The sequence below is a fragment of the Camelus dromedarius genome, chromosome 26 (assembly GCF_036321535.1).
Source record: "Camelus dromedarius isolate mCamDro1 chromosome 26, mCamDro1.pat, whole genome shotgun sequence".
Lineage (NCBI taxonomy): Eukaryota > Metazoa > Chordata > Mammalia > Artiodactyla > Camelidae > Camelus > Camelus dromedarius.
Window position 1 is genome coordinate 11,140,201 of NC_087461.1, and position 15,852 is coordinate 11,156,052.

The window sequence follows — 15,852 nt, forward strand, 5'->3', positions numbered from 1 at the left end:
GAACTCTGTAAAGCTGGTGGCCCTCCTCAGAATGGAAGAGGAAACGATCTGGAAAATATTCTGGTAGATTTAAAAAGGTACACTTGCTTTAGGACTAGCCATTCCGTCTGCAGGTACTTAACCTGAGAGAGGTGCAGCAGCGCAGAGGGAGGAGGAGCGGTGTGGCGGCGCGCGAGAGAGAAGAGGAGGCGCCCGGGAAGGAGGCGGGGTGGGGGGGGACGTGGGCGGGGCCCGCGGGCCTGGGCTCGGCGACGCCTGGGGACGCGCCAGGCCGTGGGCTCCGCGGGGCCGCGCGCAGCACCATGGCGCGCCTCCTCCGTGCTCTCGGGCGTCTGCCTTTCCGAGCGGCGCCTGGGCTGGCGGTGCGGTGCCGAGCGGACAGCGGCGGCCTCCGCGCGAGAAGCGGGCCCGGGGACGCAGGTAGGACGCGGGCGTCGCAGGCCCCGCCGCCACCTCCCGGCTTTCGGTTTCGGTTTTCCTTCACTTGCTGGAACTTGGGGGCCCGAATGGTGGTTCTGGATCTTTTTCTTCGGGGCGCCGCTGCTCGCTTACCTCCTCCCGACCGGGACAGCAGGTTGTAAACTTGCAGGGGCTTGGGCGGGGGTCACTGACGCCTGTGAGAATTGGTGGAAAGGTATAGATCCTCTCCCCAAACGTGCTTTTGGGGGAGGGGGGGCAGCATAAAATGTCAGGCTCAGGAGCGCCCAGGTGGAGGACCCCGGTGCTGGGTCAGCAGCCCGACCCCGCGCGTGCTCTTTTGTAACAGCCTTTGGTCTGTTAACACTGTCCCCCTCCTCGACTTGGGTCTTCCAGCGTCCGAGAAGCAGGCAGTTCAGACTTTGGATGCCTGCGGATTTTCTTCCTGCTCTGCTCTATTTCTCTGTGCGTTTGCAGGAGCCAGGGAAACATGTTGCGTAATAATCCATTCCCCCTTTAGCCTGATAACCATTGTTAGTCAGTGGATGTGAGACCCTCCAGGGAGAAGTGTATTTTCTGCAAAATGCCTTTGGCTGACCTGTGGGATCGGGGCTCGTTTACATTCCAGCCTTCAGCACGGAGTCACCTTTGGAGAACTGCGTCAACTGGCGCTGTATTTCAGATTTATTGCAGGGTAGTCTAGTGCCCCATGTTGATTGACTTTCTGGGCAACTGCCCAGCTACCCCATCTCTGAATCCAATTGTGTGTCCATTGAAGACATTTAAAGATTCCTATTGCCGCTGAAAATGTATCCAGTCACTTGGAATTCTTTCTATCCTCTGAAGTTTTCAAAATGCAGTGTTAAATAAATAAAAGCACTGGCACTGGGGCGTGGACACTGATCCAATATGACTTGTGGCCACGGCCTTCAGACCGTGGTGTCTGTAGTCAGCCAGTCTGGTATTTGTCATGTGCCTACCCTGTGCCAGGCGTCGGCATCGTGAGAACCACAGGTGATGGAAACATCACAGCTGTGGGCTGGAGCCCTCTCATACCCCTGTTACAGGGTGGTGGTTTCAGCGGAAATTTGTCCTTCTGTTTGTATTTGCTGCTGTCGGAAACAGCCTAAGGAATTGCCCTGGAATCTAAAGTTCTTCAGCAACATTAAAATTTGGCCAGACACCAAAACATAATAGGAACTTCTTACTTCTCAGACACCGACTCCTGGGAATTTATTCTAAGGGAATAATTCAAAAGAGAACAAAGTTGTATGTGCAGAGATGTTTTTAACAGCACTGCTCTTAAGAACCAGAAACTGGCTATAACCCAAATGTCCATCAGTTAAGGAATGCTTAAGCAAACCATAAAAGTTCAATTCAACAAACTAGTAGGCATCCATTAAAAATGATAGACAGGTAATAGTTCTGTGGTTGAGGCAGCTTCAGCGTGGACAGTGTCACTCACTGGCCCTGTGTCTTTGGGCACATCTTGAACTCTGTAAGTTTACACCTGTTTTGTTTTTTGTTTTTTTATTCTATAAAATAAGAATAATGATAATAGTGGGGTTGTTGTACAGAGTAAATGAAAAAGAGGAACTAAAAATGCTTTATTACAATATTGGCACTTAGGAAGCATACAGTAAGCACGGGTTATAATTACATAAATAAATGGAAAGGATAAAAGCGTAGCTACGGTTAACCTGTGTTGTGGACTTGGGGAAGTTGGGGGCGGGGGGTAAGGGTGAGAAGATGTTGAAAGTGAAGGCGCACTTTTCTCCAGCACTGAGACGTCTGAGATGCACGAGGCATCTGGATTGACAAAGAGCAGAGTAAGAAGTGTCCCAGAGAAGACAATCTGTTGTCGCAGGAAACATTCTTTCTAGAGATACTCTGCTCGGAAGCCATTCTGAGCATAAGGGTAAACCATTTCAGTCACTGTGGTGGGAGGGAAGACTAGTCTGCAGATTAGAGTGGGCTGGGAATTCTTTTTATACCAGTTCCTAACAGGTTCTCTTAGTTTCAGCCAGTATTGAAACGAGGCTGGCTCGTGTGTGACAATTGGCGGTAGAGCAACTTTGGCCAGAAAGGTTAGCAGAGACAGAAGGAGGTAACCAGTGGGGGGTCATAGGACCAAGAGTGGGTTTCCTTAAAGGTGGAAAAATTGAAGTCCATCTCCTAGAACATATGCCTGGCGAGAAAGCCTGTGCAAATTGCAGCACAGAGAGAGAGAGGACCCCAGTGGGCTTGGAGTTTCTCAACTCCTAGTCCCTGGTACAGCTGTGTATCTATCTAATGCCAGAGCAGCTGCGGCCAGACTTTTTGGTAGTGAAGACAGCGAGAGAATGCGGAGAACGACAGGCAGTTCCAAAAGGGCCAGCTCGAGGTACAGAAGATGTGGCCTGAGGACAGAAAACACCTGCACACACACAAAAGGAGACCAGCTCCAAATCCTGCTCTCTCCACAGGGGCCGAGGCTTGTCTCAGCCCTCAGTGGGACCTGCTTGTGTGTCCTGTGAACATGCCCCTGCATTGCTTGCGGTAAAACCGTGCAAAGTTGACCCGTAATGTAATTTCCCTTTGAACTTCAGTTGTTCCTAAATAAGTCTCCTAGGGCTGCCGTGACAAAATACCAGCGACTGGGGGGCTTAAACAGCGAACATTTATTTTCTCACTGTTCTGGAGGTTGGCAGTCCCGGGTCAGAATGTCGGCAGGCTTGGTTTCTCCTTGGATCACAGACGGCATTTGCTTTGTCTTCTTGCATCCCAGTGTCTCTTTCTTTTCATGTAAGGACAACAGTCAGATCGGGTTAGGGCCCATCCTGATGGCATCATAGAAACATAATCACCTCTTTAAAGACACTGTCTCCAAACACCGCCATAGGGATGAGGGCCCTTCCCTGCCACCTCCACCCGGGTCAGTCATTCCGGCCTCTGTGCTGTCCATCAGACATGCCGGGAGTGCCCAGCCTGTCGCCCCTCGCCCCTGCAGCGCTCTCCTGGGTACTCACATGCGGGGTTTGCTCAGTTCCTTCAGATCTTTGCTGAAACATCACCTACTCACGAAGGCCTTCCTTCACGACTGTTTTAAATTGTGTGTGTAATATACATAAATATCTATACACACACCCCCTCACACTCTCTAATCTCCTTTGTGATTTTTGGGAAAAAATAATCACCTAAAGTTTTATATTCTTTACTTATTTACTTTATCTCGACTCCGTAAGGGCAGTGATTCTTCTCTGTTTTCTTTACCTCTGTATCCCTAGCATCTAGAAGTGTCTGCAGTACAGTAGATGCTCTGTAGATGTGACCAGATGAATGAAGAGATGAATAGTTATTAAATACCAAGGCACTATAATCTACCAGGGGTACAGCTACCTCTTTGGCTTCTGTGGCTCAGCGGGACTGGAAAACTGGCTCTCTACTTGTTACTCATTTCTTCTTAAACTAATGAGTCAATTAAAGCTTTCTGCACCTGAACTTTCTAGTCACTGAGAAGAAAGGGGTGGGAGGGAGGGGAAGGGGAGGCTTACTCTGCTGGGTGATAGTGCACTTGAGGACAGAGGCTAAGGAAGAAGAGGTCATTGTGCCTTTTGGTTTAATTAACAAAAATTCCTATTTGACATTACAGGCTCCCTTACAAAGCGTGGGCCGACTCTCTCCAAGAGTGAGTGGCAGAAGAAGCTGACTCCCGAGCAGTTCCACGTCACCAGAGAAAAAGGGACGGAGCCAGTAAGCCACCCTGATGTACAGTTTCTGGGTCTACGTGTTGGGGTGGGAAGGACAGACTAGAATCTATCTCACTACAAACCCTAACTCGTCATCTGCTCTGCGAATCTGGTCCCCCAGGCTCCCCGCATTGTTCTCTGGGCATCAGTCTCCATCCAGCTGTACAACCAAAAACCTTCCTCTGGACAAACTTCCCTCCATCACCTCGTCAATTCACTCTGCCTCCTAAACAGCCTTCCCATCCCTCTACGTCTCCCTGCAACCCCCACATCTGCACTGGTCCAGGCTCCCACCATCTCTGGCTTGGGTGCAGGAGCTTCCAGCTGGTCTCCTCACAGCTGTTCTTACCCCTCACTGCACCGTTCTCTGCACAGCCGCCAAAGAAACCTTCTGAAATCACAGATCTGACTACATCACCCCCTGCTCGAAATTCTTCCCTGGCTTCCCACCACTTTCAAGGTAAAGAGAAGAGTTTAAAACTGGCTAAGAAGGCCCCAAAGGCTCTGGCCCTTACCTCCCACCCGCATCCTCAGATTGGGCCACTTTTCCCCTTGACCTCTGCCCTCGGGCCACGCCACCCTCCGTTGGGCTCTCAGGCGCCCTGGGCCCCCCTCTGCCTCAAGGCTCTTTCACCCTGCGTCCTCCCCGGCCCCCAGCCTCATTCAAATCTGCCTTTCAGCTCTCGGCCCCCATCTCACTCCCACTGGGAAGCCCTTCTCAACCCCGAGCTGTGTTTGCTTTTACTTTCCCTCGTTAGCACTTGCCGTCATCAGTACATCCCTGCATAGAGCGTGGTGCCTGGCGACAGTAGGCGCTCAAAAAATAAGTGGTTGTGAATGTCGAGTGACCACAGGTCAGGAGGCGGACATGTGATTGAAACTGCATTCAGCAACTCGGCTTTCTTTCATTTCCTGAGAGACCAGCCCTCTGTGGTTCTTCATTATAATCCCATTTCACAGTGTTGCATTTCCCAGCAAGTAGTCTTGTCTTAGGCCCAAATATGGCCTGAATTTAGTAGTCCCTGCCAAATTCTGGACGCTGTGCATGTGCTTATGGACTTATAATCATGGTCTCACCCTCAACTTCAGCGCCGATGCTAAAGCCATTGGACAGGCCAGCAGATCCCAGTCGATTCTCATGAAATACTGGTATTTTCGAAAACTTCCTGAGGGTGGGATTTTAATAAAGGCTTCAGTGGGCAGGAGACCACATTAGCCATTGCGCAGATAGCGCCCGGGAGCCACACGTGGTCCTCTGTGCAGTGGTGTGTATTCCCAGAGTAGTCTATGCCCACCCTGTCGGAGGGGCAGGGCCAGGCAGGGTTCGGAGCTGGAGATGGCATCCTGGAGACGTGCCAGATGTTCAGCAGCATAAATGTGTGGGAGTCTCAAACAGATGGCGTCATATACTCTTCGTTTGGCTGTTTTACAAAATGAGCGTCATCCATTATTTTAAGTGATGTTATAAACCCCTTTCAGCTGATCCGTCTCCACATTGAACTCTTCAGAATGTTGCAGAACTACGGCCTCAGTCAGCTCCGTGAGGCCAAGGAAAGAGAAGTAAGACACCTAAGCTTTCTCTTTGGTGACTTCAAGTCCAGTTGCACATGGTTTCTTACTGGGCACCAGTAATTTGCTAGCCCTCTGCTAGGTACAGTGAAGGGGTTTACAGCCTGGTTGAGTGATAACTAAACGTCAAATAGCGATAGAAGGCAGGTTTTGTGCGCATCATTCTCTTCATTCCAGATCTGCCACCTGCAGGCTTCACTCTGCTCTGAGCTCTGGGAAGACTAACCATTCAAGGGGACAGGCCGTAAAAAGACCAGCTCACTACTGTTTGGGTGTCTGCAGCCAGTTTAGGGTTTTTAAAGAGGGAAAACATCCAGATGTGCCCTTGGTGGGCACAACAGGTTAACTTGAAATTGTCCATTATGCAGCTCCCTGAAAATGCCCTTAATCCTCCCACAGGGAGTTGGAATGTCTGACCTGTGGATCTGTTGAGGTGGGAGACCCAGAATGGGCTGAGAGGGCCGCTTATTTCCCGAGTCCGCTTTGGGACTTGGTGACCCATCCTGTGTCTCAGTTTCTTTTCCGTAAGTGGGGACAGTGGTTGTCACCGGACACCGCTGGTGGATCTTCACAGTTGGCTCATGCGAGAGTTTCTTTTTCTTGAATTTCCTTTGACAGAGGAGATGACAAAAGGAATTGGGCAAAAAATGGTCTCCCCCCCCCCATGAGGTCAGTTTACAAACTAGCATTTTTTTTTTAAATATTAGATTTGGCTCACTCATTGCTTCAAGTCTCCTTGTGTCCCTCTTGGAACCTGCAAACTCTTTAAGCCACAATTAATATAGTAATTTCATCTGAGTAGTGACTTAGGCACTGGGAGAATCTAGCTCATTATTTGGCATTTATTAAGTATCCTAAACACCACGTGAAGCATACTAAGGGCACAACCCCAATCTCACCGGGCTTTGCTTTTTAATGTATCTCTATCCTGTCTTTAATGGGAGATTTCACAGTGTTTCAGACAGTGGACTCGATTTCTGTTGTACTAATAACTCTTAAAATGGAGACCGAGATCTTACACAGTCCAGAGGCCCGTTCTCTTGTTTTTTTCACAGGCTTTGATGTTTTATTTTTTTTAAGGTCTTTTAAAAAAAATTTTTTTTAATTGAAGTACCATCAGTTACAGTGTGTCAATTTCTGGTGCACAGCACAGTGTCCCAGTCATGCATATACATACATGTATTCATTTTCATTTTTTTTCATTAAAGGCTATTACAAGATATTGAACATAGTTCCCTGTGCTATATGGGCTTTGATGTTCTTGGATGAAAGTTGCTATCTAAATACAAAGCATGATTAACGTCATAATTTGAATATTTGGCACCATGTTGGCCAGTTTGTAAACAAGCCTGCAGGCTGCTTCCCTGGGCACCTGGTAATGTTCCTTCTGGTGATATTTGTACTTTGTCAAATTAGTACAAAAATTCCTTTATCTGGGGACTTAATCTTGGATTTAGATCTACTGTATCATGTCCTGCCAGTGTTATGAGAAACCTGAAGATGGTGTGTCTAATTTACTTTCAGCCTTTCAGTGGAATCTACCTGAATAACAAGGAATCAGGGATGTATCACTGCGTGTGCTGTGACAGCCCACTCTTCAGGTGAGAGAAAAGATCGAGAGGTACTGAAAGAAAATAAACCTCTAACTTCTTACAGCTCTGTCTCTTTGCGGCCTTGGATAAATACATCCCCATGTTTTTAATTGCCCATCTCATTTGGCCTGGTTGCTATAAAAAAGGGCTGTACATATAAAACTCTTGCCTGTCTTGATTATTTCTAGCATTTAGAGCAATTCATAAGACTTAGCCTATGTTCTTTCTTTCTGTATCTCCAAGAAATAACAAAAAAATAAAAATTGGTGGGCACCTTAGGATAAAGCTATTAGAATTTTTTTCTTGGGGAGGTATTTAAAGAAATCTGAACCATAATGGCATTTGCCTGGCCATGTGATTAAAACTGTATCTCTCCCAGGAAAAAATGGGTTTATAATTTAATTTAGGAAATGTAGAATTTTATGAGGATAGATTCGCCACAGTGCTTGACAGCAGTGAATACCATGCCCTCTCCTGCGTAGCTAAAAGTAAATTTAATTGTCCCTTGATTTCAAAGCCTCTTTTAAGTCAATCAGGATCTGAAATCTCTCAACAAAGGCTTTTTTGTTTAGACATGCAGGAAACAGCCTTAAAAAAGTAGATTCGATGAAGAAAGGAAAACATCTTTGAAGTCCTGTTTTTCAGAACTTCAAAGATGTTTTCCTTTCCTCCGCATCAACCCTAAATTGGTTTAGAATAAAATATAAATCAAGCCAGCTCTGTGAATCTTCCATTAGGCACTGCTTCATTTGGGCTTTGCTCAGACCCGGCTTTCCTGAGCTGCTGGCTGCTAATGTGGGCTGAATTTGGTAAGCCAGACCCCGCCTGCAAGGTTGGTGAACGATTAGGATTGATTTTCCTTCATGCTCAAGGAAAGACGGGGCTTTGCCCAGATTCACTTACTCTGTCAGTGGCTGGTTAGGGGACAGCTAAGGTGGCAGTCAGCCCAAGATGGCCTGGGGAACGCTAGGAGACGTAGGTTAAGTTTGACATCGTAAAGTGAGTGCACATTTCTGAGCCACTTGTTACTCTTTGACCTTTGGTTCTGTTAGAAGGGGAGAAGTGGGATGTTGAGATGGCCAACCTGCTTTTAGCCAAAGAACCACGTTGTGAAAGTATAAAGGACGGCCTTGTGACTATGTGGTAACCAGCCAGATGTTCTGTTTCTGTCTTTAGACTGCGAAAGCTAAAAATGCAAGATCGTTCTTACAAGAGTGTGTTCCTGCCTCTTAAGTCTTTGGTATCCCAGTTTCTGCAACTGTAAAGATGACATTTTCTTCCTACCCCGTTCCAACCATCCCACCCCTCACCAAGCACACTCAGTCAGGGAATCACAGAACACTGGGGCAGGGAGGGGCCTGAGAGATCAGAGCAAAAAGCTTTGCCCAGTAAAACTTTCTGCAATGATGTTCTGTATCTACTTCTTCCACTATGGTAGCCACCAGTCACATGTGGCTATTGAACACTCAAACTGAGGCTGGTGGGACTGAAAAAATGAATTTTTAATTTTATTTATGTTTAATTAATTTAAACTTAAAAGGCCACATGTGACCAGTAGTTACTTTATTAACACAATGCTAGTCCAAATTAGGGAAGTTGAATGACCATCTTCAGGTCACTGAGGTAGTAAAGTGGCCAAGATTAGCTAGAAAACCAGCCAATTCTCCAAAAGCCCTTTTTACCAAGTGGCCAGTTTACTGACCTGCCAACTTGCCAGCCTATTTGTTTCCTTTTAATCATTTAGTTTTAGTTGCTGTTTCCGTTTGTGTTTCTTAAGGACTTTTGAGTTAGTTCCATTTTTTTTCCCCTCCTACTGCTGCTGCAGCTGAGACTGAGAAAAATAAGAATATATTCATAAGAATCTTTCTATGTTCCAGAATGTACTCTTAAAGATGCATTTGTTTATAGGAGAAACAGTGTAGTAGAGTGGCTACATCTATAGATGTACATCCTGGCTCCACTGCTGTGTGGCCTTGGGCAAGTTTCTTAACCTCTCTGTGCCTCAGTTTCCCCACCTATAAAATGAGGGTGATAGTTGTACTGAATTCATAAAGTTGTTGGAGGATTAAGTGAATTATGAGTTAATGCATGTGAAAGCACCAGAGCAATGCCTGACATGTGCCAAGCCCCCAGTTCACATTAGCGGTGATATCTTCTTAGAGACAGATCCTTCTTAGGGCTGTATACGTGAATGTGTCTTTGATAATGAGGAACTCTTGAGAATCTCTTCTAATTAATGAGAATCTATGAATGAAGTCTCTATTCCTGACGGTGCTTCCCATTTAAGAGGATAGACAGCCTTACATATTCTTGTTTGACCTCTCATTTTCCCTCTCTCTCTGTCCCCAGTCTCCAGCCTCAGTAATGGAGAATAGGGGTCGAGAAGAAATAAACATTCCTTCAGATGCTTGTACAGAGTCAAAACAAGGTGACAAGTCAACCGAAATGAAATAGTTAAAGCATCAAGTGGATGAGGGGCCGCTGCCTCTTGGCCACTGGGCTCCTTGCTGCCTCACTCTGGACCAGCACGGTGCACGTCCTGGGGGAGCTGCTGACTCCAGTTGAGAGACTATTAATCCAGGGTGTCCAGGTCAAGAGCCCTCAGGAGATGTTATCACTCCCTTGGGAACTTCATACTGTCGCTTTGTTAACCTTGGAATTATGTGACTTTGCTCCCTTCCCTGCTTCCTCTATCCGCCTTCCTCCCGCAACCCAAGCACCAACTCTGGAAGCGTTTATTAAATTCTACTGTGGGATCACGTGTTTTGTGGTCATAAATCTTCTTAGACTAGAAGGAAACTGAGAGCCTGACATTAGTTCCCTTTTTACAGAGCATCCTGACATCCACCCTCCATGTCAGTGACCAAGTGACACATTTACATTTTGTGTGCTCCCGCTCCTTCAAATTTTTATTTATTTTTTTTGGGGGGGGTAGGTAATTAGGTTTATTTATTTATTTTTGGAGGAGGTACTTGGCGTTGAACCCAGGACCTCATGCATGCTAAGCAGGCACTCTACCACTTGAGCTGTATTATATACCCCCTCCTCCGCTCCTTCAAACTAATGGGAATTCCTCTACCATGTGTGTGGCCACTTATCACCAAGTGCCTCTGCTCTTGGTTTGGGGGCCATGGAATTTCCAGAAATGAAGACAGAAACAAGGCAAATAAGCAGAAAACAAAACTAAACAAAAGAAACACCTCTTTGAGTATATGAGTGAAGATGACCCAGAATGGTTTTAGTGTTTCAGCGGTGGGCCTTCCAATCTGCCAATCATTTCAGTATATATGTTGGAATTTCTAATTGGCCTTAATATTGAAGTTTCCACTCTTAAATTAAATATGATGGGCCTCTTATACTACCCAGTAAAATCTCCAGATTCTGTTAATTGCATCAGTAAAAGTTGTCTGTTGCCCATAAAATGTTTAAATGACTTTTTATTAGTCTTTGATTCATTTAAAAAATTATTATATTTATAATTGTCCATCAAAATTCCTTTAATGATCACTAGTTTACATATAATGTTGAGGATGGAAAAGCTATGATTAAAAGATACTTAAAATGGTTTTCTCTGGACCACAGTGGCCTGGATGAATATTTTTGAACCCTTGGAAAAGAAAAGGAGTCGGAAAGAACCCAATCTGAATGTGCAGATATTTCACATTGGACCCAGGTGCTCAAATTTCATGGATATGTTATTAATAATAGTAATGATATTAAAAATAATTGCTACTGACTTAGGTACCATGTGCCCGACACTATACTAAAAACACTAAAAATAGAAAGAATCTCAGTTAATCCTGTCAGCAACCCTGTGAGATAACAAAGCCATTACCATTCAGAGGCTTTATGAGATTAAACACCTTGCCAAAGTCACCTAGACATAATAGGCCGAGCCTGGATTCACACCCAGGTCTCTCTGAAGTCAACCGCAGAGTTCAATCTGTGGTTCTTAAAAGAGTTCCTGGGATTTTTTAGGGACTCTTCGAGGTGCTCCCCCTTCTAAGCGTGTAACCACATTCTCTTCCAACACTTCAGTGAAAATGACACTGCAGCAGCTTGAATGCACAGGCGCATATGAAGAGTTGGTTGTCTTTTTTAAAAGCTAGACATTAAAGAAATTTGCAAAATTATAAAACAGTGCAACTCTTCTTGCTAAAGGTTTGTTTCAGTTTGGAAAATAAATAATCTGTTGTAAACATAGGTTATTTGTGTTAACATGTAGTGAATTTATTATTTTTCAAAATAATTTAATGCATACATGTTTTAAAAACCCTCACTTGTAATTTCTAACTTGTTAAGTATTGATAGGCATTACTCATGTAAACAGAAGCTCTCAGAGATTCTCAATAATTTTTTATTACGGAAGAGTCCTAAGACCAGGATGTTTGAGAATTGCTGTCTTACACTAGATGATTTCTGCTGAGGTTTCTGCTCTAAACTCAGCTTCCTTCTGTGCTCATAGTGTAGGGATTTGATTATTTGCTACTTTTTCCCCCTCTTGACTCAGTTTTTTGGCTTTTTTGTTTTTTGTGTGTGGTGGGTTTTTTTTTTTGTTTTTTTTCTTTTGCAGAGTTTCAGTTCATTTCCCGTCTGTCTTCCTCCAATAGAGAGAGCCATTTCCCTGCCATTTAAAATTTTTAAATTTGTTTTCCTAGTGCAACTGAAGGGAGCTCATCTTTCAGGACACGTAGACAGTGGGTCTTTGATGAGCAGACTTGCTGTTGCCTCCTCCCCCTCTTGTGGCTCCTCTGCTCCCGCCCCCCACCCTGGAACCCTCAGCATCGTTCAGCCTTTTGGGGCTTCCCCAGGAAGGTCTCTGCACTGCAGGGATGAGTCCGGGTGCCCAGGCTTATTCATTACCACGTGCTCCACGGCACAGCTCCTTAAACCCTCAGGACATCTCTATAACATAGATATTATTATCCCCGAGTTACAGATGAGAAAACTGAGGCTTGGAGAGGTTAAGCAGCTTGTCCAGTTTCTCACACCCAAGAAGGCAGAGGCAGCTCTTGACTCCCGAAGGCAGGCAGGCTTGTGTTTAGACGACCCGAAGTCCCTAGTGCTGGTGACGGCTGTTTTGTGCATTCTCATGCTTCTCTGATGTGCGAAACTCACAATTCTCTCCTTCGACTGCTGTTACTTCATTTTGATTTCCCCCTTTTCTACATTCAGAACACATGGATTTGACCTATTTCCTAATATGCAACAGTTCACAAAGCTTCTCATGTTTATAGTCCTTGTCAGACATCAAGAGGGGTGCCTTTAGCATCAGAGGAGCAAGAAACCTGACGTGACGAGACAGCATCTTTAATAGGGGAGATCAGTGGGCAGAATTCCTGGGGAGCCGGCTGTTCACGGAACTGGCCCCGGGATCGGGCAGAGGAGGAGAGAATCGGCTCCTGCTCGGGAGAAAGATGAGTTGGGGGCAGAAAATGCTCTTTGTACGTTGGTAACAGCAGCTGGAGTGTTGTGAATGTCTGGCACAGCTCTGAGAAGAAGTACTGCTCGGGCACTGGGTGGCCTTCATTCTCTGAGGCTCACGGGACGTCTGGCTCCGATGAGAGTAACACAGGGATCCTGAGACGCGTGGACACCTCGTTGGGACCAGCTCGCATGGAGGTTGTCTGCAAGCAGGTGATGTCTTTGTTTTGTTGTCCCCGATGCTGCCCCAAGTGCCACAGAGAGCTCTCTTGTCCTCGCACATCTGCTGTTAACACCCCGGGAGTGCTTCTGTCATGGAAGCACTTTGGGTTTCTCCCATCCTGCCACTCCCCCTCTCCCATCCTCTGAGCACTGCAGGTAACAGAAGGAGCCTTTCCTGGCTCTGGCCTCGCAGAGATAGGAGCAGAGCAAGGCTCTGAAGGAGTCAGTCTTTCACATTCTGCTGAGCAGGGACAGGCAGCATCTGTCCGCCCCCTCCCCACGCTGCAGAGCGTCCCAACAGGCAGAGCAACGCGGCAGGTGACATCAGTGCGTTGCTCCTCCTGTGAGCCTGGTAGGAGGGAGTGGCTTAAATCCAGGCAGCAGATTCATTTTGATATCCTCAGGTGCTCAAATGTTCTGGTTTTGTAAGACACCAGAGGCAAGCAGATAAACACAGTTTAGTCTTGGCTTCAGTAAACAGCAATAATACCCTGGCTGAAGATTGTTGACTTCTTACCCAGGAATTGTGCTTCTTATGCATTACGTCCATGAGTCATCACAACAGCTCTATTATGTAGGTATAATTATCATCCCCATTTTATAGGTGAGTAGATCAAGGCCTAAGTTAAATCACTTGCTCACATTCTCAGTGGTTAAGTAGAAAGCTGTTTACCACCACTGTGTTCTGCATCCTTTCATTTCTTAATCAAATTCAGATATGATAGACTTTTTTCCCCCAACAGTGATGTCAAGGACCGGAGTGGGGCGGCCATGTGGGGTTCATCTGTCTGGTTTTCCATAAAGAGCCTTGTCCCAGCTCAGAGATGACCGAGTGTTCTCTCCTTGCAGTGCGAAGCTCACCTTGGCCATGTGTTTCCTGATGGACCTGGGCCTGCTGGCCAGAGGTTTTGCATCAACAGCGTGGCACTCACGTTCAAACCAAGGAAACGCTGACTGTCTCCAGTAGTCCCCTTCCCTTGCCACGCCCTCATTGGCAAACTCACTTTGATTCGGTCAGAGGCTGTGCTAAATTGTACATCCAGAGGCTGGGTTGTACATCTGAGAAAGCTCAGTCTACCTCTGATCTTCCAACATGAAGGTCATCTCCTAAAACAGTTTGAACTTTTAATCTCTGCTCATAAAACTGATGAAAAGCAGTGCTCTGCCTTTCAGAGGCTTTCCACTAGGGTTTTAGCACCTGCCCCACACAGATCCCATATTCACCAAATGTGTTAAGAGGAAAACTAGCCATTTATTTAGGGGCCCCAAGTCTCTGTCAAATGCTCCTGCTCATTTCCGTGTCCCCTGACAGATGTACCCCTTTGTGGGTACAAACCCTAAATTCTCAGGCTCTTGGCAGAGTTCAGAATTGGCCAGTGACCCCAGGACAGAAGGGGCTCTCTGGGGTTCTCCCCTCTCTGAAGTTGTGGTAGACAGAACAGTGGCTCCCCAAAGATGTCTGTATCCTTACCCCCAGACCTGTAAATACATGACTTTCATGGTAAAAAGGGTCTCTGAAGAGGTGAGTGAGTTAAAGACCTTGATAGAGAGAGATTAACCTGGATTATCTGGATGGTCCATTCTAATCACACGAGTCCTTAGAAGTAGAGAACCTTTCCTGGCTGGGATCAGAGAGAGAGGTGATGAAGGAAGAAGGGTCAGAGATACTGCATTGCTGGCTTTGAAGGTGGAAGAAGAGGACCACGAGCCCAAGAATGCGAGTAGCTTCTAGGAGCTGGAAAAGGCACGGAAGCAGACTCTGCCCTAGAGCCTCCAGAAGGAACGCAGGCCTGCCGACATCTGTCCTACCCCAGGGAGACCCTTTTCCAGACTTCTGTGTCACTGTGAGATAATAAACGTGTGTTGCCTTAAGCCACCCAGTTTGTGACTGTTTGTTACAGCAGCAACAGAAAACTGATACAGGAGTCAGCCCCTGTAGCTCTCATCCCCTCAGAACCTTTCTGCCTTTAATTATTACTTAATAATTTATAAATGAATCAATTTAATAAATATGTATAAATTGATCATTTCTGTATGTTGCCTAGCCCTTCTGCTCGTTCTGGATAGGAGTGCTGATTTGCTGCTGCCTCATGGTCTTAGTCTCCAGAGCATTTTGACTTTGCCCTCACGAACATCCCTGTGAGGAAGACAAAGACAGTATGTTTCTTTCCAATTTTGTGTAAGACCGGAAGCTCAGGAGGGTTGGATGAATTATTCCAAATTAGATAATGCAGGAAAAGCCAAGTCAAGCCTACCACACAGGTCTCTAGGCAACACTGCCAGTCCTCTTTCTATTCTAATTCCTAGGACTCACAGTCAGAATCAAGGACCCCTATTTTTTTTTTAACATTTTTTATTGATTTATAATCACTTTACAATGTTGTGTCAAATTCCAGTGTAGAGTACAATTTTTCAGTTATACATGAACATATATATATTCATTGTCACATTTTTTGTCTGTGAGCTACCATAAGATCTTGTGTATATTTCCCTGTGCTATACAGTATAATCTTGTTTATCTATTCTACAATTTTGAAATCCCGTCTATCCCTTCCCACCTTCCACCCCCTTGGCAACCACAAGTTTGTATTCTATGTCTATGAGTCTATTTCTGTCTTGTATTTATGCTTTGTGGGGTTGTTTTGTTTGTTTTGTTTTGGTTTGGTTTTTTTTAGATTCCACATATGAGCGATCTCATACGGTATTTTTCTTTCTCTTTCTGGCTTACTTCACTTAGAATGACATTCTAAGGACCCCTATTTTTAAAATTATTTATATACAGTTACTTTAAGTGAAGGATTTGCCGAATGTTAGTAATTTCATACAATCATATAACCTCTGCCACAATCAAGGTAGAGAACAATTCCCTTACCCTAAAATAAATGAACCCCTCCTCTCCC

At 45.7% G+C, this 15,852-nt stretch overlaps 1 protein-coding gene across 3 annotated transcripts; it reads left to right on the forward strand.

Moving 5' to 3' along the window:
* Positions 1–221: 221 nt before the first annotated feature.
* On the forward strand, positions 222–14,824 carry MSRB2 (methionine sulfoxide reductase B2). 3 transcript variants are annotated; one of them, XM_064479389.1, is made up of 5 exons: positions 222–420; positions 4,049–4,149; positions 7,239–7,315; positions 12,769–12,943; positions 13,802–14,824. In XM_064479389.1, exons 1-5 carry the CDS (start codon positions 303–305, stop codon positions 13,904–13,906), a joined length of 576 nt encoding a protein of 191 aa, XP_064335459.1. In that variant the 5' UTR covers positions 222–302; the 3' UTR covers positions 13,907–14,824. The 3 variants fall into 3 exon arrangements, with proteins under 3 accessions (XP_064335459.1, XP_064335458.1, XP_031300561.2); XM_064479388.1 differs by having other exon boundaries at positions 223–420; positions 12,766–12,943; XM_031444701.2 differs by having other exon boundaries at positions 227–420; positions 12,796–12,943.
* Positions 14,825–15,852: the final 1,028 nt, after the last annotated feature.